Genomic DNA, 22,132 nt, shown 5'->3' with positions numbered 1-22,132 from the left:
TTCCTAGCTGTGATTCAAGACGTCAACGCCAGGCCCCGAGCAAGGACCAAGAAAACTCACTGTGAGCTCTTGCCCTCCTTCTTCCTGCCACTGCCATTCTTCGAAGAGACCTTGCTCTGGCCTCTGGTCTCTATCCGGGGGAAAAGTCCGTCGAACACGGCTCTCTGCTCTTGGCCCTTGCCTTTGGTATCGGGAGAGGTGCCCTTGGAGCTGCCACCGTAGTTGGAATCCATCTTGTTGCTTGAGGTTCTGAGAGCGGCAATCTGTAAAGTCGATGTAAGAGCCAGTGAGGCGAAGGACGGAGCAGTTTCGACTCACGGTGGTTTCTTGGAGTTTGCGCAAGAGGTCGCTGGATGCTTGTTGACTGTGGACGGACGGAATGGTTGCTGGAGATGGCGATGAGCTCATGGAGTTCTTGAGAGGTTGTTGACTTTGCTGGCTCATCATGAAGGTCGCCTCGTCCGAGGGTTTATATCTCCAAGATGATGAGGGAGAGAAGACAGAGTTCTGCCCGTCTTAAGATACAAGACGAGAATAGATTGAAGGAAAGGGACTTTGGGAAGTCGAAGAACCAGCCTTCCTGGGCGAAGCTGTCATAGCAACTCAACAGTCTCGAAACACGCCTTGCCGAAAACTAGGCAGAGAGTTCCTGGCCTTGTGGTCAAAGTTCAACCTCCCACACCCTTGTCAGGCAGGCAATATACTAGGAAGGGATGTCTCTTGATGGGTATAATCTGCCTGATGGACCCGTTTCTAGAACCAGCGTCATTCCTTCCAGGAAGAACTTTTGGGGCTATTCTTGCTTGTGTTTTGAAGTCAAGCACATTTCGAGGAAGAAAAGAGCAGCAGAGTTGTGAAAGGGAGGGATAGCAAAGCCACTAGGCTGCGGCAGAGCATATTCAAGGTGTGCGGTCACAGCCATGACTGCCCATGCGTGTAAACCAAAGTCCCGTCGTGACAAGTCATGTGCCTGGTAGTTCCGGGAGTACCAACACTTAGCGAGCTAGGATTCCCCTTCGATGTGGGTAATTGGCTGGACCATGCCGGATCCCCCAATGTGGTTTGCTCCAAGGTCATCTGTCTGATCAAAGCCCGACCAATACGATTCTGAATGGCCTCAATTCGACACTGGCCAAAGGAAACGCCCGTTGTAATGCTGAGTGATGGCAATGTGACCCAATGGCCTGAGAGGGACTGATAAAGCCAGAGATCATTGTAACCCCGGGATTTGAGTAATACGGAGAGAAAAAGGGACTTTCTCCTCTACGCCGCATCATGGCATGAAGCGTGCCCTACTTGAGCGTAGGGCTGAGAGGAGCCACCCAATCCAAAGCCTGCGTGCAAACCTGAGGATGGCTGGACGGTGATGGTTGCGGCCTGTTTCGCACGCGGCAACGGCCAATTCGGCCGTGATCCTACCGGCGCCGATTTGAAATCGGGGAGTCACTATCAGCGGCGTAGCAACGTGGAATGACGAATATCAAGTCATATGGGCAGGTTTTGCCATCTGCGGATGGCCACGAGGCGTCTTTCGCCGTTTGATGCCGCAGCTCACCTGCGGCGCTTCATCGCTTTCGCAATATGTCGGGCGCTCTTTGATTGCGATGCTCATGTTTGCGCGCAGATAGCATGGAATAACATCTCGGGGCGGGCTTTCTCGTTCTTGGTAGGCGTTCTGCCTGTTGTTGGCTGTCTGTTCTGTTGGTTTGGGGGCGCAAACAACGTGCCGATTGTTGGTGCAACCGAACATTGGCTGAGTGCGGCGGCTTGGGGGGAGCGGCCGCTCCAGCGCCAGTGTGCAGTTGATGAGAGATTGGTGTGCTAACCGCGATGGAACCCATGGAAGCGAGGCATGCAAGATGCATGGCGACTAGCTCACTCCAGGCAGCATTGAAACGGTGGTCCTCAGAGAAATTGCCGCGGAACAAGAATTCTGCAGCCTGGAAATAATCGGCCACAAATGCCGGGGCTGGCTTCAGGTCAATCGACAACCGCAACAGGCAGCAGGTTTGACGCCGGAACGTAGAACTCTTGTTGCGGGCCGTACATCGTCGTCCGGTTTTGCACTTCTCTTCCGCTGGGTGTTCCTGTTTGGCCTCATCTTAGGAGCTGAAGGATCACCCTGTACCGGACATCGACTGCCCATGAACCAGGGCCACGGAATCTTGTAACCCTTTCTGGCGCCGTGGTCCATGCAATGTACAGTTGCAAGATCCACCCCTTGACTGGGGGCCTTCAGGCTCTGCGTTGGTTTAATCAGCGCGGGAGCCAGGCCTGGTGGGGAGGCGGGGGCCGGTTTTTCTGAACGGTCTCCGGGCGGCATAACGCAGGGAGACGCATCGGGGCTTCGCGGATATTGCTGCGCATTCGGCGTACGGAGGAGAAAGTCATTATGAATCATCTGTTGGTTAGGAATTTAGGAACCAGGGGAGCTGTAGGGAGGATTTGGGTTGGCAGGTCTTGCGCATGCTCGATTCCAGATCTCCTCAGGCCTTGGTCTAGGACTCTCTGAGGATATCATCCTTGTCGCTATGCTGCGTCTGGAGATCTTGCGCTATGAGCGGCCGCCCTCGCATACTGTCTTGTCCACTTGGTAGCTAGCCCAAGAGATGGGCATCGGGATACGGACCAAAAGTGGGAGCCGTGAACCAGGCTCCTGAGGTCATTGGGAGCCAGGCCTTAGGCCGGTGACAAGGCCGGGGGCAGGACGGACGGGACGACAGGCGATTTGACCCGACTGACCGGCTTTGCAGAGGATTGAGCGCGCTTCAGATGGAGCAATAAGCAGGCCCCGTTGCAGGTGGAACTTCCTGGGGCTCTGCGGCCGCTGGTCAACGGTTGCATTCCACTCTTCGACGATCGAAGCAACCCGTATTAAGGACCAATCAGCATTGAGGTTAGGCGAAGGCAGCACCATTGGTTCCAAACCACATGCTGTCTGGTGGTCCCCATCTCTGCATGTTCAAAACGGGATAGCGAGCTGGTTGACGTCTCTGCTCCATCGAGCAAGCGGGTTAGTCGTCCTAACATCCGCTTCGTTAGGGTGCTGACCTAGGGTGACAGGGCAGCCAGGCCGCAGGCGAGGTCCAGAAGCACTGACCTGCGCTTAGATGACACCCGCCTCTCCACACCTCCGTCGTCGGGTAAGGAGGATAGCTTGATTTTCTCCATCCAAACCCTGACTTCTGTCGACCTTCCCGTGAGGCAGCAGCATTCTCAAATTGAGACAATGTTGTAGAGGTGCAACGGCATCTACCGTCCTAATTCCGGGGCAAATCCGAACCGGAGAACTCATTTGGAATCGAACCGTCGGGGTTAGGCATCTTGGTTGTGAGCGGTGCGCAGCGGTTGTTGATCTGGAGGGCTGTGGCAGAGGCAAGAACCGCTTCCATCGAGTTGGCTGCATCTTTTCCCGCATCCTTGCATCCTGAGAGTGATTCCAACAGGACGTCTCCGAATTAGGCTGGGCTCCTGCAGCCCAGCTGCAGCTGGTCAGCAACACAATGGTACGACGAGCTTCAACGGTCAACCGTCGTCACCACCCTCCACCTGCCAATTGTTGAACAGCCACACACGCACACTGCCATCTGACGGTGATTGATCGCCCGCTGCTCCCTGTTGTCCCCCTGCCCTGCGAACCCTACACCGTCCCCACCGACGAAGACGCACCCCCCTGTTGGTGGTGAAGGACTTGGCGAATGGCGAGTAACACTTCTTGGGGGAGTGGGAGTCGGGAGCGCTTCGGCGGGTAGGTGCGGTCGTCCGCTGGCAACGATGGGGACGAAATGCAAGGTCTCTTTGCAGAGCAGCGAGTGTCACTCTGCAGGGGGTGACTGCTGCTGCTGGGAGAGGGGTGCAATTGGGTCCAATAACGGACACCACCAGCCCGGCCATGCTGGATGGGGGCGACAAATGGAGCCTTGCCGGGCTTAGCGGTTTGTCTTCTCGCTGGCATATCCCCTTTTTGTTCTTGCTTCAAAAACTCATCCAACCGCTTCCCCGCGTTCCGTTGAGACAACATTCCGTGGCGATTGTTACTTGACGGCCTTTGATAGAGAACAGCTTGAGCATCCTGTGCCTTCGTCTGGCGCGTTAATTTGTGGATTTGTCGCCGTCCCGGCTCCTAAACATTATGAAAACATCAGCAGTGAAAGCTCCCAACGGCCCCGTGCCGGCGAAGAGGAAAGCGTCTACCGATTCCGAGGCTGACGAGATGACAAGTCCTGGGAAGTCAGCAAAGCCGCGCAAGCGCGTTCCCGCTGAGATCTGGGAGACCAAGCGCCCAATCATAACGCGGCTGTACCAGGAAGAGAAGAAGTCGTTGAAGGAGGTGATGGAAATCATGGAGCGAGACTACCATTTCACCGCAACGTAAGTTGTACACTCATTCCAGCTTGTGAGCCTTGCTTACGGTGTGTATAGTGTCAAGATGTACAAGTCCAGAATTTGGAAATGGGGTCTCGACAAGAAGCTGAAGGGAGATGAAGTGTTGGCCATCATGCTGCTGCAACGTGACCGCGAGGCTCTAAAGCGACCAACAGAGTTCAGGATACGCGGGCAGCCCGTCGACATGGAGAATATCCAGCGGTACCTCAAACGTAATCCGGGTTTGATGGCCAAGTTCAGAGCTGGGCAGACGCCCAGCGTCCAGACAGCCCTCGAAGTTACTTGCCGAACACCTTCACCGCCCCCGAGTCCCCTCAGAGCCCTGGCCCCGACGACAGAAATGCAAAGCACAGAGCAGGTGCTGTATCTGTTCCGGGACTATATCGACGGCTCCTTCTCATCCGGTACCTGGTGGTGCGAGTACGACGTGGAGTGTTCGAGCATTCGCGCCCCGCAGACCCTGCAAAGCGACGAAAGCAACGAGTTGTTCGAAAGGGTTGTTGCGAGCTTCGCTCTGGTCAACCGCTGCATGAGATGCGGTGATCATATCGATATCAACCGCGTCCTCGGCCCGGCATTCGACACGCTGAAGAGGCTTGTGAGCTCCGAAACCCCGAATTTCGTTGCGAGGACCATTTCTCTGCTTTGGTATCTGGAGCGACACTACAAGCATGATCTCCTACGACTGGTCCTTCATTACCTCGCAGATCTGATGCCGATTGTGTTGGGACCGCATCATATTCTCGCGCACATCTGGCGGAGGCTGGCAATGACCGAATTCTCGTCATACTACGAGCTTTCCATGAGGTTGTATGAATTGTTGGTTCCCGAGATCGAAGGTCGCGTTGGGTCAGCCAACTACTTGACGTTCCTTCTGTACTGCGACTATCTCGACTGTATGCATGGTAGGAGGACTGCGGAAGACTGCGAGTCGGTGATTAGCAGCCACATATCTCGGAGTCAAAGGTCAGGGCGGGAACACCTCTGGCTTGAAGACATGGCCCTCTCACACGCAGGCCTACTCGCAACCTGCAAAGAGAACCAGGGGCGCCCGGACGAAGCGATTGCGGTACTGACGGCGCACATGAACGCGTACAGTATGGCCAACGACCAAGAAGCGTCGCTCCACCTCACTCTGGGCGTCAAATATTATAACATGAACAACGACGTGGCTGCCATCGCGTCCTTCAAGTCGGCGGCACGCGTTGCCCTGACATCGGACGGAGACGAGCGGATCTGCGACCTGGCGCTGTCAAATTTGGAGGCGTCATTCCAGAAGATGGACAAAACGACCATGGCCAACCGAGTGCACCAATACCGAATGGACCGTGTTGCCAAGTTTGCAGAGAAATCAGCGTTTTTGGAAAAGGGGTTCTCCGACGATTATGACAACGATAGCGACGACGTTTCCATCGAACTCGATGCCCTGCCGGAATGGCTGTGGAAGTGTGACGATATCGAAGACGAGCCTGAAGTGTGGTCTGATTTGGCGCCGTTCACCTGGGACAAGCAATCACCAGCTTCTTTTGCTGCTTATCCTAGTGACGCGTTGGAGTGGGCAAACACTTCCCAGCCCGAGTCTCCCGCCGTAATATCGACCGAATACTCTCCCCGAATCGAGAGCCACCTAATCGATCCGGAGGTCGAATATCTATACGCACAGGCAGGCGGGGTGCGGTGAAACGACCCATCAATAGGTTGTTTGTGATGATATCAAAACACCAAGTCGACGGCTCCGTTTGATCCTTTTGCTTTCTGCCGCTCCTGGAGACACCGGGGCTTCGTGTCGGCGACAAGTCGGAAAAGCAGTCAAGATGCGTCGACGCGTTGGTGCTTGCGTCCCGACACTAATGCTCGCGGCGCTTGAAAATGCCCCTTAAGAAGAGACGGAAGGCAAAGACGCTCGATTCCGGTGCCAGAAAGATTTCAAAATATCCCGGCAATTAGTGGTTCTCTCGGCCTTGACTCGCGGGAAGCATCAGGTCGGAAGGCTGTTGGGATTGAGAAATGCGCAAATTTCGAAGGCGGACTTTGCATGTCGACGCAGTGGGTGGAAGGGCTCCGAAAGACGATTGATCGTTGGAGACGTCGCTTGAACACAGCGTTCGAACGGTGATCCCTTTGTTGAGGAGGCGAGACTGTCCAAGCGAAGCAAGTCCAAGAGCGGCTACTGGGCCAGCTCTGGATGCTCGAGGAAGATAAATGAAGGCACAGCAGGTGAAATTCTTGCTTGAAGATTCTTCAAGTCCAAGGCAGAAAGCGCGATGGTAGTGCAAATTTTCCTGTAGGAACGTCATGGAAGGAGCGTAGGAAGGCGCCTTCCGCCTCTCGCACCCAGCATTGAGAAGGAGCAATACGAGGAAAGAAGCAGAAAGGGCAGGAAGGAGCGTGTAATTGCAGGATTTAACATCGGCAAGCGCAACCAAGATACCATTCTGTCAAACTATTGTATAGAAAAAAAAAAGATAAGAACAAAAAACACTTTATCTCTTCCAACCGTAACGAGGCTGCCTATTTCTGACACGCAACACGACGAGACCACGTACGTCCAACTCCACTGATTCACAAATGAAGAAAACTTGCCCCAACAGGCAAGATATTTTGAAGAATAATGGCAGCCTACACAAAGACGTCGGTCAACGAATCCGCGGACTCAGTTTTGCATTGCTGATCCGATAGATAGGCACGAGACTGGACGCCACTGAGGGGTCCCTCCGCTTCTGCACACTGTCAGCACAACGCCATTGACTGCTGCCTCAAGGTCCCCATTCCCGCTGCCTACAAGCCTACGTGTCGAGCATGAGGTCACCAGACCGGCCCTGTACCCCGAGATCGAAAATGACGCACCCCTCGGGCACCGGTCGAGGTCTGCCGGCTCCGGGGTCTCGACGCCGTGTGCCCATTTTTCGCCCCGGAGGCATCGTCTTGCCCACCGGCTTCGGCGTCCCTCGGACTCCTAGGACTCGGCCATGGGCACGGAAATACCGGGAGAGCAGAAAAAATCAGTGCCAAGTCTCCGCCTCACACACGTCGATCTTGATGCTGGTGGATGCAGCAAAGACGAGCACACGGCTCCAAGACGTCATTATGCGCAACTTTTACGCCGGTAGACGCACATTGACGCATCGCCAGGCTCGTTGTCTGACAAACCATTGCACCAACACTTCCCAAAGCGTTGGTCTCGAGTCGCGGCATTGGCGCGTTGGGCTTGGGGTTACGGAATCCGAATGCACCAATGGGTCGCACCACCGGGCCATCGTGGGTGCATGCAGCCAATCGACGCCGTCCCTGGCGAACGTGGAGGGACGGACATGGCAAGACGATCTGAGTGGCGGGCGGAGACGATTCAGATTGAATGTCTGGAGACGAGGAAGCTGACGGACTCTGGACCGCGTCCAATTCGAAGTATTTACGCGATCCGGGGTGCGTCCCCTCCATGCCGTGCTGATTGAGGCGTACGTTGTGCGGCCAAGCGACATTTTCTGGTGTTCTCGGGCTTTAGCCGTTTTGCCGGCTACGAAACGGAGGTCCAGCTGGACTCCGTCCCCCCTGCGTCAACGGACGGTGTTGCCATTCCTGCCGGGAAATGGCCGGTATTGCAACGCCGAAGCAGAGATAAGATCATCGCATGATAGCTGTGCAGTGATCGATCGTGCAGCTCATCCACTCTCACCGGCATCAAGGGAGATTGCCCTGTTTGACCGAGATCGGTCTCGTGGTCCTGCAGAGACCTGACTCTTTCTCATCCGTCATTTAGACCGTTGGAGGCGGGACAAAAACAAGGAAGCACCGGCAACGATCAACGGCGGCCGCGGCGAATGACTCGGGCGCGAACGTTGGTTGTTGGACTGTCACGCGCGAAGAGGGAGGCTGCCACGCGACATGCCGCTGGCATCGTCGAACGCTTGCGTTGGATGTGTTCCAGCAGTGCCAAGTGCGTGGGAAGGACCAGGACGAGGAGACTGTCTTGCTTAAGATATCCGAATGTATCGGGTCAGTTGGAGGAAGGCTCATGTCTTCCGAGACAGTTCATGTTGCGGCGGCCCAACACCAATAGCAGCGCGACACCAGCAACTGGGTAGCGCACTGGAACAGTCCCGCCTTGTCCCGCGCAGACTCCAACGAGGAGATTAATGAGAACGCGCATGCTTGGTGCATCACTAAGAGCAATGGCGATGACGATGGTCTCAAAACATGAGCCCCAGTGGGAGCTGGCTGAACTCAATTCCATGCGGCTGGCCCAAAATGACGAACCGTTGGCGGCCTGAATTGGGGTAACAAGAAAGAGTGCGTCTTTGATTGGGAGTGCCAATGGCAGGCCTATCTAATGGCCGAATGCATGCACATGGGAAAGTCAGACGCCGGTAGGTGCAGACGCAAACTGCTCGGTGCTAACAGCTTAGATGCGCTGGCAGGTTGAAAACGAAGCTTGGAGTCTCGAGGAGCCCACGGCGAACGTTTGGAACGGAGCACAGTGCCAGACTCGGGGAAAGACGGTCTCGTCGTCCTCGCTTCGAGGTCAGCTGTTAAGAAGAAGGGCGACGGACGAGACCAACAGACAGGGGCCGGACGGGCACAGCGGGACGGGGGAACGCGCAGTCCAGGCCCAACCAGTCAGCCGGTGTAACCTGGCAATAATGGAGAATTAAACAACGGGACGCTGGATCCAGCACAATTTAAAGGTGGGAACAGTTCCTCAGCCGGGAAGCCCAAAGGGGTTTAAAGGGGAGCGGCGGCAGCGCTGGGCAATCTTAAGTCGTCCGCTCCGGGGCCCTTTACAGCGTCGGGCTGGCCCTATGGCATTTGAGCGTTGGACAGCCCGAGGCGGGCGCGGTACGGGCTGGGTTGAATCTCAATTAGATACCTTGCAGAGCAGGTGGTTTGTCAAGGTTGTGGACGGGTCTCCCCACCGTGGACGTCCACTTTGCTGAGGTGGTGCCTGTCACGGGCTGTCGCGCAGGCTTCGCTCCCACCTGGATGCACTGTAACGTAATATCCGAGGGGCACATCACCTTGGGGCATCGAAGGGGGGCTACGGTTACGGGCATTGCATCGCTGCTGTGCTCAGGCTCAGGCTGCGGTTCTGGGTATGTGGCGGGTGTGACTGGTGACACGACTGACTCTCTTGTTGCGGGGGAAGTTGTGCTGGGTAGTGGCCGGAAGTGGGAAGTCAATAGTTTGGGTGATTCAATCTCGCCTACGGGGCCGTCAATATCTTTTGGCTCATGCGAGGCGTTGAGTTTAAACGGTCTGGGCCCTGAGCCCCTCCGTTTCGACTTTTTGGCCTTTTGTTTGCTCGCTGAAAGAAATTCGAGACGTGGTATGAAAGAGCAAAACGCGCGGCAAGCCTACGAAGTCAGCCCGTCTTTGTGTAGACTGGGATGCACGAGGGAGAGCTTGGCAGAGGGCGGCGCGGCCAGAGGCAACGTGGGCCGGCTTTGCCATCGCCTCTGCATTGCCCATCTGTGTGGAATGACTGCATGCCTGGGGATGGAGAGAGGGACGGAAGGAGGGAGAGCACAGGAGATGATTAGGTACCGGGCGGAAGGGCACAGCAGATGGAAAGGGTTGCAGAATGCTGTGAGACGGCACACAATACGGCGCGGTACTACCAGACCTTACCTTACTCTGTTGCCCAGGCGTCACTGAGGAAGAGTTGAGAGAGTCAGAAGAGCGAATCGAATCTAGACCCTTGGAAGGACTGGACTGGACCGCTCGGCCCGTTCACGAGAACTGCGCCGCAGATTGTCACCCGTCACCGGCCGTCTGTCCGTCCGTCCGTCCACCTGTTTGCTCGTAGACGCCAGCGCGCCCATTCCGTGTGTGGACTGCTAGGCCACGAAGCACACACGAGGTTTGTGACGTGTTAGAGGGCAGGTAGGGGGCAAAATGTGGTTGTAAAGTCGTCTGCAAGCTTGGGATATCTGGCGTGATGTTGGACATTGATCGTCCTCTTCTTTGTATGTGTACCTGACCAGTGATGATGGCTGATTGATTAATTGAATGTATCACTGGCCAGTTCGGGTAATTGTGGATCTGGGCTGCCATTCTTTGTCCCCTCCCTCGCGGCGAGGTGCAGCTCAGGGCAATTAGCGATAGCAGTATCTGTAATTAGGCGTCCATTTTGCTTCTTCTGTTGCTGTTGCTGCTGCTGCTGCTGCAAGATAAGGTACGTACGGCTATTTAGAGTAGGTAGGGTGGGAGCGGCTCCGTTATCTGCGAGTAAGCAGTGCGTCAGTTTCGGGAAGGATATTCGCGTAGGTTATATCCGCAGATAGGTGATAGGCATCTGCTGGTATTGATGTCGATGTCTGTTGGAGGGGCGCAATCTCTTCTTAATCTTGTAGCAGTTGAATTGCCGAGTGGTTGATCATGCAGAAGGGGGAAAAAGAAAAGAAAAGAAAACAACAAGAGACCAATTGCTCGATGCTCGATGCTTGAATGCCAGGCGACGAGACTGTGGAGTATCCGTAAGGTACCTTGGGCCGGATCCGCAGTGGTATTGAATCGAATCCGTTCGGCGGCCGGTAACTCAAACGGCTGTCGGTGTTATGAGTTATGAGCTCCAATACGGACGGACAGACAGTGTGCGTGTTCCGTCGAGAAAGAGCACTGTCTGCCGTCCGTGTTGCTGCTGATTGGTCGGCCGTCAATTGCTGACACAACGACTCTGGCAGCCGCACCGTCGAGGAGCTAAGCCGTAACAGGTTCCGTTTCGAAGGGTCCTCCTCCAAATCTTTCGTTGGCTACAGCCATGTTCCCTCCACGCTCGGCCGCCCTCCCTGCACTGCGCCAAACGCCTGCATCTGCACCTGCACCTCTCGCCCTTTTTTGTTTCTCTGCCCTCGCTCCCTGATCCTTTTCGACAGACACTCTTGCAGGCACAGGCACGGCACAGAAGAAGCAGAACGCAGTGCAGCAGCCACTGCTCAATCCCACTGTCGCTGTCACTGTCACCATCACTGCCACTGCCAATGCCCTGCAGCTGCCATTACGACTGCTGACGCCCTGAGCCTCGTCTTCGTTGCCCGTGTTCTCGTCATAGCCCCCTCGTTTCCTCGCCTTTCCTTTTTCTTACCTTAAGGTACGGTACCTTACCGAATACTACCACTCACTAGACTGCCTTATTTGCTCCTTATGGTCTCCCTCTCCCTCTCGTTTCCTTAACCACCTCTCCCCTACTGTGGCCTTCCGGGTCCTGGGCTTTCTTCTTTTCCTCTTTTCCTCTTTTCCTCTTTCCCTCCCTCTATCTTCTACTCTCTGCCCTGCAAGGGATCGAGTCAATCCGTCATACGCAGCGAGAAAGGTTATTCCAGCGCCAAGGTTCTTGCTTCAGTGAGTTTGTCCATCCTGTCCCCCCTCGAGTCCCCCAAACACCACGCACGCCAAAGACCACCCCCACGGACGGACCGTTTCCACATCGGACTCAAGGCAGACGGTCTACGACTACTGCAGTCCAGATACCTTGCAGTCCAGCCAGTCCAGTCCAGTCCCAGTCCAGTCCCAGTCCATCCACTGTCCAAAGGGTCGGCCGGACCCCGACCAGAAAAGAACCTTCAAACTGACGCTGGCCCGGCCTGTGGGCGCCGTGTAGGTACTTTTTTACCTTAGGTTGGCTACCTAGTCTACCTAACTGGACCTAAACCCACCCAGGCTCAACCTAACGCCGTTCCGTCCTCCGTCTTGTCTCTCCTCCCTACGCCTAACGCCTACGAATACGTCGACTGCTTGACGGGAGGATACGGGTGTCTTGGGTATTGTTCGAATACACACGGTGCACCGTTCAGACCTACCGTACCCAGCACCGTCCCACGGCTACGAATCGCAGACGGTCGCCACCCTCCCATCCATCCAGCTGATAACCTCGCGCTTTATCCCTCTTCCTCCTTTCCCCCACGACCGCCTGCAACTGCAACTACTGCCGCTGCTGCTGCGTGCGACTGCGACTCGCCGACTCGACTCTTCCTACGACACACGCACGACCGTCGTCCCGTCTTGTCTGCGTCCAACACACAACGCACACCACACCGTACCCACCACCACCTCCAGTCCACACGTTGCATATAATCATGTCAAACGGTCCACCCCAGTCCTTGCCGCCGCCGATTCACACGGAACACCAGAACAAGGTTGATGGGAGCTCCGACCCCGTCGCCTCAGATACACTCCTCCGCAATGCAGACTTCAACAACGACATCTCCTTCCCTTACATCGTCACACATCCCCAGATCCAGTTCCGCACAACGACAATAGCACCCTCCCCGCCCCTGTCCGAGTCCTCCTTTCAGCAACTCGAGCCTCAATCCACATTAACCACCAGACCCGGCCCGAGTCCGCTTGTCACAAACAACAACCTGCGAATCCAGACCGACGACCTGCTCCCGAGCCTGCCTACCCGCTCCGACAACCACCCCGTCTCCGTCTACGCCACGCCTCGCCGACCCAGCGCCGGCCTCACCCACAAGACATCGTCCTCCAGCCTGAAGCCCGTGTCGAGAACCCCCAGCTTTAAGGCGGCTGTCCACAGTCTCGGCCCCGCCTCGGCCACGAGCTCCTGCCTGCCCAGCCCGATTCTATCGGCTATGAGCGACGTCACCCCGTTGCCCTCGCCTTTATTATCAGGAGACTCCCCGGGCCCTTGGAAGCGTCTCGGTGCACGACCACCCTCGCGGGATATGCCCAACCCCACCCCAGATTCCGTGCTGGTCTCAGCAACCGGCGAATCAATAGCAGCCGCCCTCGCCAACGCTTCAAAACGCAAGGTCTACGCCGGTCTCGTCACAGAAACCACCGATGGATCAGGCGCAAAGGTGACTCTCAACGCCAAGCAGGAGCACGCACGCAACCGCAGTATCAGCGAGTACATCCCCGACCCGAATTACATACCGAAGCGGCACATCACCGTCTCTGGCTCCCACGTCAAGCCCGAAGCCCAGGAGTCCGCCACCGAACCCCATATGCGCCGCGAGCTTAACCTCGCAGAGTCCAGAGGTTTGACCCCCGCCATCGCCCAGCCGCCGACCCCACCGCCGAGCGAGTCCTCCAAGGACTCGAGCGACTCCACCAGCAAGCCGAAAACAGCCATTCCCGAGTATTTCGAGGCCTTCGACCGCCGCGACAACAAGAGGAGGAGATGGAGGGCAGTCAAGACCCTGGGCCAGGGCACCTTCAGCCGTGTCATGCTGGCGACGAGTCAGATGGACGACGACGACGATACGTTACATCCCGACAGCCTCACGCCAATTTCAGAAACGGGACCGGCCAGAAAGACCCTAGTCGCAGTCAAGGTTTGCGAGCATGGCCCTAGAGGTGGAGCAAGCGAGGACCGCATCGAGATGTCTCTCAAGCGCGAGTTGGAGATTATGCAGAGCATCAGCCATCCGTCGCTGGTACATCTCAAGGCGTGGAACATTGAGCCCAGCCGCGCCATTCTCGTCCTCGGCCACTGCCCAGGAGGCGACCTTTTCGATGTCGCTACGGGCCACCGCCAGGTTCTCAAGCCGACGCTGTTGAGGCGGATGTTTGCAGAACTGGTGGGCGCCGTGAGATACCTGCATGAGCGCAGGATCGTCCACAGGGACATCAAGCTCGAGAGTGGGTGACCCAGGTTGTGACAGCAAACTCAAAAACCATACTGACAATCCACAGATGTGCTCGTCAACCTGACAGCACCCGAGCTGGCGGATCCCTCAACGGACTGGACGACGTACCCGCACTCGGTCATCACCCTGACGGATCTTGGCCTGTCCCGGCGCATCGCCGACGACGAAAAGCTCGAGACCCGCTGCGGGTCGGAGGACTACGCGGCGCCCGAGGTCATCATGGGTTTGCCCTACGACGGCCGTGCGACGGACGCCTGGTCCCTGGGCGTTCTGCTCTATGCCCTTCTCGAAGCCCGCCTGCCGTTCGACCCGTACCCCAACACCATGGACGGCCACCGCATGCGCAGCCGCACGAGCCACCGCATCGCCCGCGCGGAGTGGCGCTGGATCGATTACGCCGGAGAAGACGGCGACCACGAAGGCGACGAGGCCAAGTTCAAGGAGCGCGGCCTCCTAGGGGCCATGGAGATCACCGAAGGCCTGCTCCAGCGCGCCAGGAGTAGATGGACGCTCGAGAAGGTTGCAGAGAACGAATGGGTAAAGGGCGCGATCCAGGTGGAAGGCGGCATTCGTTTCCGCGAAGAGGTCGCCGGCGCAGAGGTATGATGACAGCACTCCGTGGGATTTCATGACGGGAACCAGGTTCGGGATATGTTACTGGTTTGAGATGTACGAGTAGGAGGAACGGTTGGCGGACGGGCGGCGGGCATATCGGGGCATCATACCACATGCTCTTTTCGATGGTGGGCATTGACATCTTTTCTTCTTTCATTATCATGTTCGACGCGAGAACTATTACTCGCCCACGTAGGGTTGGAGCATTCGCTTCCTCGGGACGACAGAGAGAAAGTCCCCCTTTCACATCTTTTTTCTTCAGACATAGATTAAGCCCACGACGAAAAACTTAGACCTGGCCAGCGAAGGTGTTGTTATTATTTTGGGGACGGGATTTGTTTCATATTTTTAGTTGTACAGCTATTGGGGCCGTTGGTTTGCCCGTTATATTTTTCCCCATCATGATTGTGTGTCTTCCAAGATACGTCGATCATGGTTATGTTTCGAATACCCAAAACAACCTTTGACTTCTCGGACTGTTGTCTCCGGACTGTTGTGTCACTGAGTCTTGTCCCGTTCTGGCGTCGCGTGTCACAGGTCAGTCATCTTTTTTGGCAAATGCTTTTTGCGTGGCGCCGTCTGTGAGGTGCCGCCGATCCGGTCCATGCGGCTCATGACGTTGGTCAAGGGACGATGTTGGAGAGGGCCGGATCCGGAAGGGAGAAATGGGCAGAAGGGATCAAAAAAGTTGAGTCTGGACAGGGAGTGAGGGAATGAAAAGGAGAAAGGGGAAAGGGAAAGAAAGCCACATGGGACTGAACGGGTTCCTGGGATTAGACCGTTTCTAGACGGAAGAAACACACGTTACGTGTAAGTGGCCGTTTCCCCGTTCTTTGTTCGGCCGGCTTAGGGGAATGCGGTTTTCTTGGTCGGGGATGTCCGTGAAAGGAGGGGCCCTCTGGGCTGGCTGGAGGGCGAGCGAGCTAGGCATTTGTGGGGTTGGTTCAGTTCGGGTTTCTATATTTGTACTGCGGCGTTGTCTTTTCTCTACGGTGAAAGAGGGTGAGGGTCAAAGGATGACGGAGACACAGAGAGAGGGTGTGTGTGCGTGATGCCCGGGGATTTGGCCGGTTCGGGGCCCGGGGGGCTCCGGGCCGGCGTGCCGGTGGGATTTGTTTATGCATGTTTGATGACGGCATTGGGGGTGGATGGGATGTTCATGTAAGTGAAGACTTTTGGTTTTCTTGAATTACGATTAAATTGAGGTACATTGCGAGATGCGGATACTCGGCCGTGTCTCGACGTTTCCCGGCCGAGTGTGAACTCTTCCATGCCCCTTAACTCCTACCCTCCCTCCCGTTTCTATCCCTAATTGCCCTAGAACACGACGTCGTTCCCGGGCCAGAGGACATCATATGCCGCCCCCTCGTCAAGACTGATATTCCCCACGACGTGGAGGCCCGTGGGGTCGGCGAAGGCCATGTCGGCGGGGGGCCCGATGAACTGGCCCAGGTCGTCGAGGTCGCGCCACGAGAAGCCGCGGCAGAGGAGCTCTGTCTGGCTCAGGGGCAGCGGGGTCATGCCCATGCCGCCGGCGCCAGTGTGGTGCATCCCGGAGGCGTGGTCGTGGCCTAGCAGCATGGATGGATGTGGATCGTGGTAGGAGGGGGAGGGGTTGGTGTGTTCTGTGGAAGGGAGGATGGATGTTGCTGTGTGGTGGTGGGAGGGCGCGATGTGGGAGGAGGAGGGGTGGTGGCCTGGACGCGAGGAGGAGGAGGCGGTGGGTGTTGTTTGGGACGGGTGGTTGCCGGCGGCGGCCGCAGCGGTGGAGGTTGTTGCTTTGGGGGACGTGGAGGAGGATGCGGATTTGGAGCGCCAGAGGAGGGAGAGGAGGGAGGCGTAGCGGTGGCCGAGGGAGTGTGGGGAGATGGAGGAGCGTTGGAGGCAGGTTATCGTCACGGAGATGGAGCGGCGGACGGAGTCGGATGCTTCTGCGCCGAGGGCGCCTGCGAGGCGGGCCTGGTGAGGTTGTCAGTGATAAGAATCAGGGGGCATGTTGAAGGAGACAGACTTTGAATAGGAAGACGGCCGCGTAGATGACGTAGAGGTAGTACTTCAGCGGCATGTAGCGCAGCCCCGTGACGGGGTCGACGGAGGTGTTGAGGATGTTGAGGAGGGAGTTTGCGGCGTCCATGGACTCGTAGATGAAGCGGGCGTCGGGGGTGCTTGCGAGGTCGCCGAAGAGGGGGGTGTTTATCGCCGTTGTCGTGCGTGCGGTCGTTGCGCTGGTGGGTTGCGGTTGTGGTGGTAGCTGTTGTTGAGGAGGTTGTTGCTGCTGAGGCTGTGATGATGATGCTGTTGCTGCTGTTGTCTGGGACTGCTGCTGCAGTTGTTGCTGTTGCTGGCGGGCGCGGGTGATTGCGCGGTTGATTGTGGCCTGGAAGGCGAAGGCGTTGATGTAGAGGCGGAGGAACTCGTACGAGAGGTTGAGGGCGGCTTTGATCAGGGGTGTGACTGGGAGGTTCCTGTTAGTGTGAAGGTCATGAGGTTGAGATTTGGGGTGAAGGTTACTTACAGCTTAGACTTCCCCAGACGAGCTTCCACTTTCTGAGGACCGCGAAGGAGTCGTCCTGGCCTTTTGTCAGTGGAGATTTCACATCAAGATGGTAGAGGCAGCTGAGAAGCATACAATGTAGCGTACGTATTCGCCGCCGAGGTACAGCTGTGCCCGGTGGCCCGCGGACGAGTACAGGATGTCGTGGGCGTTACTGAAGAGCTGGATGAGCTCGAGCTGGGCCTGGAAGAGCTGGCCGAGGTTATCCGACCCAGCCTGCTGGACGCGCAGCGAGGGAAAGTCGGCGGAGCGGGGGATCGTGGAGGGGCCGGGGCCGCGGGACCAGAAGCCCTTGCCGACGCGGATGGACACCTCGCGGTCACTCATGTAACAGGCTGTACGACTTAGTTATCTCAGGGAAAAGAGAGGCAATGGGATAGGGTGCGGACATACCAGCCCAGACAAGTCGTTTTCTGCGGAACTGCTCCGACAGGGCGCTCTGCTTGTCAACGAGGAGCCCCGTCTGCTCGAGGCTCTGGAGGTAGCCGAGGCGGATCGCGACGCCAATCTGCATCCATGCGCCCTCATCCTCCTCGCCACGGCCGACGGTGGGTTTCTCCTGGAGGCGTTGGGGCGCCCACTGCGCGAGGATGAGGAGGGCCTCGACGGCGCCGACGGTTGTGGAGCCCTTGTAGATGAGCTTGGAGATGAGGGTCTCCATGTGCCGCGAGCAGGCCTCGTGGATGGCCGAGAGGGAGGGCTCGTCCTTGGAGACGACGGTGAAGATGGCCGTGACGAGGTGCGGTTCCGAGTCGGTCAGGAAGGGGATCGAGGGGGGCGAGAGGATGCAGTTGTGGGCTACGGGGAAGAAGGGGTGGTAGTGTTCGTAGTACGTCGCGAGCAGGCGAGAGGCGACGGACAGAGAGAGAACGCCGTCCGAGATCGGAGGGTAATGATACGTCGCGAGCGTCTTCGAGGAGGGGTGGTCGCGCGGGGTTCCGTCTTCGTGCGTGGTGCTTCCGCTCGGCTTGCGGTTCCTCTCCGTCCCGCCGTCGCCGTCCAGATCGGCTACCTGCGCCAACAGGTTCAACGCGTCGGACGGGTTCAAGAGGTCGCTCGACGTGATGTGTCCCTCGATATCCCCCGCGCTCTGGAGGGACCGCCCGCCGGGGCTGTTTGGCTGGGACCCGGAGCCGGGCCAGCTTGCGGCGCGGCCCGGGGTTTCTGCTTCTGGCGAGCATGACCATGGACGATTTGTCTCTGAGGACTTCTGGTCGGCGCCTGCTGGTTGCTCGCTTGAGGCGGCGCCCTCGGCGGGGACGGAGTCGAAGGTGGATGTGGTCCCCGGGGGGAACGGGGCCGCGCCGGTGGAGTCCGAGTCCGGGAGGCGGACGCATTTGCGGGGACGCCGGCCGCCGCGACGGGATGTTGCCAAGACGCACTCCTTCTGCTCGCGGACGCACCGGCGGCAGGGCGGGATTCCCGGGTTCCCGCCGTAGTCTCTGTTGATGGTCAGCGGCCTTTGACCGATGACATGGATCGGCTCGACGGCACTGCGGGATACGACTGGAACACGCGGCATGGGCGGGGGCGGGGACTTGGGGGGCTGGGGGCTGGGGGCTGGGGGTTGCGCCGCGGCTATGCATGAAGCAGGAACGGGGTCGGTCGGTCGGGTGACTTACAGGTCGCAGCGTGTCTTCCTGAGCCGACAGGACACGCAGGCCCGCGATACCCGTCTCTCTTTTCCATTTGCCGTGGTGCGAGAGACTCGGTGTTGCGAGGATTGGCCGACGAGAGCCGGCGATGGTCGTGGGCCGGCTTCAACAGACATATCGGATTTGGGGGAACGGGACAGGCGGGATACTATCTCGGCCCGAGCTTCTCTCTCTCTTGTGAAAGCAAAGGGGGACCAACAGGTGACACCGGGCTAAGACGCGGAGCAATCCGACCGATGCCAAGGCGAGACAAGCACCGACCTGCAGTGCTTGGGTGCGGATCTACTTCAGCGTTACCGTTGTTTCTTTTGCGGGATTGGAGAGTGGAGAATGAAAGGGGGGAAATGGACGGGGACCGCAGATGGAGGAGAGAGGTAAAGGGGAATGGAATTGGGCGACGCGGAATACGAAGGAGCGTCGGCAATCCAGAGGGACATAGTACAGGGGCGGCAATGTGGCTCTTTGCATCGGCGATAGTTGGGGTTTTAAATGTCTAGTTTCCTTTTCACACTCGTCCTGCCGTACAGACACATGCCGCCGCCGCCGCCCAAAAGACTGTCTGATAGTCTTTCTTGGTTAGTTGGTTGGGCGAGACCGCCAGGAGGTCATGACGCAGTTGAGAGACGGGCAAGGTTTATGAAGGTTTGCGTTGGAGTACTTGAACCACCGTCCATCCTTGCTTTGCTGCCCACCCTGCCGAGAGCTTGAACCCTTCCCCTCCCTTTTCTGCCTCCCCCGACACTGAAGATTGGGGACAGGTCGTAAGCATTACCGATCGAGAGCTAGCTCTTCGTGGGCAGCAGAATCGCTCGCGGGAGGTTACTGAGATGGCGCAACCCTGCAGGCAAAGTTCGGTGATGCGAGCACGTATGTTGACAGCTGCCGTTCATTGGACGGGATCTTGGAAAGATAGATGGATGGAGAAAGACTGTTTTTCTTTTGAATCTTTTTTTATTCATGTTTGCCTTATGCCGGCTCTTGGTTCAATTCAATCGGCTGCCGGCCATTATTTCAAACCTCCCGTGAGGAGGATTTCCTGCCCGGTTAGATATCCCGTTTTGGCGAACCTGCATCGGTGATTTAGTCGAGATCCTCGGACATCTGGCCGCGGCGCATGGAGATTACTTACATCGTGACGACGTTGGCTACTTCTTCGGGTGCACCCAGGCGGTGGACTGGGACGCTTGCCGCGATCGCGAGGCCGGGGTCGGTGGCTCTCAGAGCCTCGAGGTCGTCTCTGCTGTCCCAGGTTCTGCTTCATGTCAGTTGCCGAGATTGGGGCTGAGGAAAGGAACAAGGAGGAGGACTTGCGTTGATTTGGGGGTTGCGATCATGCCTGTTGCGCCGATCATCGCGGGCAGAACCTGTTGCAGGATGAGTTGAGTTGTTCCCTCTGACGAAAGCTGTGTGGTGTCCGGACTTACAATGTTGACTGTGACTCCCTCTGGCGCCAAGAGCGTTGCCAAGTTGAGCCCCATGGAGCTGTGTCTGTGTCAGTTCACGCCTTATAGAGTCCGAATCCGAGTGCCTTCATCAACGACAACTCAGGCTTATGAGATCACTCAACTCACCAGAGCGCACCCTTGGTCGCAGCATAATGGCACCCGTTGATACCGCCTCCGCGGCTCGCAATGCTTCCCACCAGCACAACTCGCCCCCAGCCCTGCGCCCTCATCCCCGGTAGACACGCCTTCGTCACGACAAACTGGCTGCGCGCGTTGACCTCCATCATCTCATCCCAGTCATCCTCGCCAATGTCGGCGGGATCACGGATCCGGCGCCCGAGCCCGGCGTTGGCGACGAGGATCGAAATGGCCTTGTGCTTCTGCGTGACCTCGCTGCTGGCGAAGATGCTGGGCACCAGGTTGCGCGTCGACTCCCGCGATGAGAGGTCCGCCTGGAAGGGCACGAAGAGTTGTGAAGGGTACTTTGCGCGCAGTTCCTGGGCGAGTGCCTCGGCTTTACCCTGCGTGAGAGAAAGAGTTGTTGGTTAGTTGTGTGCAACTTGAGAGTTGTGAAGTGAAGGGAGGGGGTCCGTGTTGTGGGTTGTGAATTACTTGACTTGAGGAGTAGTGCAGCGCAACATCGCACCCTTCTGCCGCGAGGGCGTGTGCAACTGATGACCCGATACCACCACTGGAACATGAGTTAGCCAAGGTGGGTATCGTGTCTCGAGAAGTGAATCAGCATCACCTTGCTCCCGTCACCAAGGCCAGGCGACCTTGTGTGCGGTTGTCCGTGTTCTGAATTGTATGCTGAACCATTTTGGAAATCTATCAAACCCCTTGTCTAAAGCTCTTGTTCGTATGCAAGTCGTCGAAAGGAGCACGGGCTATCGTCTTAAAGGGTAGTTAGTCCGCTTGTTGCTGTACTCTACCAAAGCCAGGGTATCTTCACTTGCCGTCTGTTTATGTGAGATGGTCTTCAATGTTGAACATGAGAGCAACGGCTAATGAGGGGTTGGAGGCAGCGCGGGACAAACACCGAGGGCCGAATTGCCGACGGTGCAATTGCCGCCGCTATCGGGGTGGATTTTGATGGAGTACCTCACCTGCAGGAGCTTGAGTCGTCATGCCATAATTACTGGTTGGTTCGTAAAAGTCATGGCTGCACGCGACAGCTTTCAAACTTGCCCGATTCCACCAGAACGAGCGAGGAAGAGCGTCGTCTGGCGCCATTGCGGGCGCCTTCGCGACAATCGTCGGTGTTTGTGGGCTCATCGTCCCCATGGGGACGCAGCACTCGTCTCCTGACCTTGCAGACCTTGGAGCTGCAATCAATTGCGGAGGGTCCAAACATGTCACGATGGCTGCATCACCGCGACTGATGTGGGAAGCCAATCAAAACTACTGACTCAATTGCCGCAGCCTCTTGTCCTCTTTCAGACTTTCAGTAGCCGAGCCCTGGCAGAAGACGTCCCTCTGTCGGTTATTGCCGCGTCGGGCTCGCCGTCTGATGGGTTGGATAACCTAGTAATTCAATTGCCAGCAGTAACGCGTTTCAATCTATGCCGTCCCCGACTCCCCAGGCCAGCTCCCTCACCCCAGACCCCGCAGATATGCTTTGTTGGTGCTGCGAGTGGATTCCCGGGGAAGTGGTTCTGCCGCCTGGCTCGTCGATCCAAGACGATGGCTCTCGGTGCAACAAAATCTGGCATCACTGCTGCGCGTCACCATCTTTGTCCATCCGCACACTCACACCTTGCACATATAAGCGTTCGGCTCCAGGCGTTCGGACGATCATTTCCGGCAGGTGCCAGAAGCAATAGACATCTGCTCCCCGGAACTGTGAGCGGCCTGCTGGACAACACTGAACCGTGA

The 22,132-nt window shown here is 57.2% G+C and overlaps 5 protein-coding genes across 5 annotated transcripts; 2 read left to right on the top strand and 3 right to left on the bottom strand.

Moving 5' to 3' along the window:
• Positions 1-3: 3 nt before the first annotated feature.
• Positions 4-444, bottom strand: CGGC5_v005208 (uncharacterized protein; the record flags this gene model as incomplete). Its single annotated transcript, XM_032033307.1, has 3 exons — positions 4-7; positions 61-263; positions 319-444. 3 exons carry the CDS (start codon positions 442-444, stop codon positions 4-6), a joined length of 333 nt encoding a protein of 110 aa, XP_031893066.1.
• A 3,688-nt stretch (positions 445-4,132) lies between these two features.
• Positions 4,133-6,067, top strand: CGGC5_v005207 (uncharacterized protein; the record flags this gene model as incomplete). The annotated part of the gene is made up of 2 exons (XM_032033296.1): positions 4,133-4,371; positions 4,423-6,067. The coding sequence occupies 2 exons, from the start codon at positions 4,133-4,135 to the stop codon at positions 6,065-6,067; spliced, it is 1,884 nt and encodes a 627-aa protein (XP_031893067.1).
• A 6,388-nt stretch (positions 6,068-12,455) lies between these two features.
• On the top strand, positions 12,456-14,594 carry PRR1-1 (Serine/threonine-protein kinase PRR1; the record flags this gene model as incomplete). Its single annotated transcript, XM_032033285.1, has 2 exons — positions 12,456-13,980; positions 14,035-14,594. 2 exons carry the CDS (start codon positions 12,456-12,458, stop codon positions 14,592-14,594), a joined length of 2,085 nt encoding a protein of 694 aa, XP_031893068.1.
• A 1,326-nt stretch (positions 14,595-15,920) lies between these two features.
• Positions 15,921-18,846, bottom strand: CGGC5_v005205 (uncharacterized protein; the record flags this gene model as incomplete). The annotated part of the gene is made up of 6 exons (XM_032033274.2): positions 15,921-16,562; positions 16,615-17,057; positions 17,119-17,173; positions 17,233-17,492; positions 17,551-18,717; positions 18,780-18,846. 6 exons carry the CDS (start codon positions 18,844-18,846, stop codon positions 15,921-15,923), a joined length of 2,634 nt encoding a protein of 877 aa, XP_031893069.2.
• A 972-nt stretch (positions 18,847-19,818) lies between these two features.
• fabG-14 (3-oxoacyl-[acyl-carrier-protein] reductase FabG) lies at positions 19,819-21,076 on the bottom strand (the record flags this gene model as incomplete). Its single annotated transcript, XM_066151412.1, has 7 exons — positions 19,819-19,879; positions 19,942-20,036; positions 20,108-20,176; positions 20,237-20,294; positions 20,384-20,778; positions 20,870-20,948; positions 21,006-21,076. 7 exons carry the CDS (start codon positions 21,074-21,076, stop codon positions 19,819-19,821), a joined length of 828 nt encoding a protein of 275 aa, XP_066009004.1.
• Positions 21,077-22,132: the final 1,056 nt, after the last annotated feature.

This window comes from Colletotrichum fructicola (assembly GCF_000319635.2).
Source record: "Colletotrichum fructicola Nara gc5 chromosome Unknown KSG_Nara_v1_contig03, whole genome shotgun sequence".
Lineage (NCBI taxonomy): Eukaryota > Fungi > Ascomycota > Sordariomycetes > Glomerellales > Glomerellaceae > Colletotrichum > Colletotrichum fructicola.
Note: the sequence above shows the minus strand (reverse complement) of the source record. Positions and strands in the feature narration are given on the sequence as shown.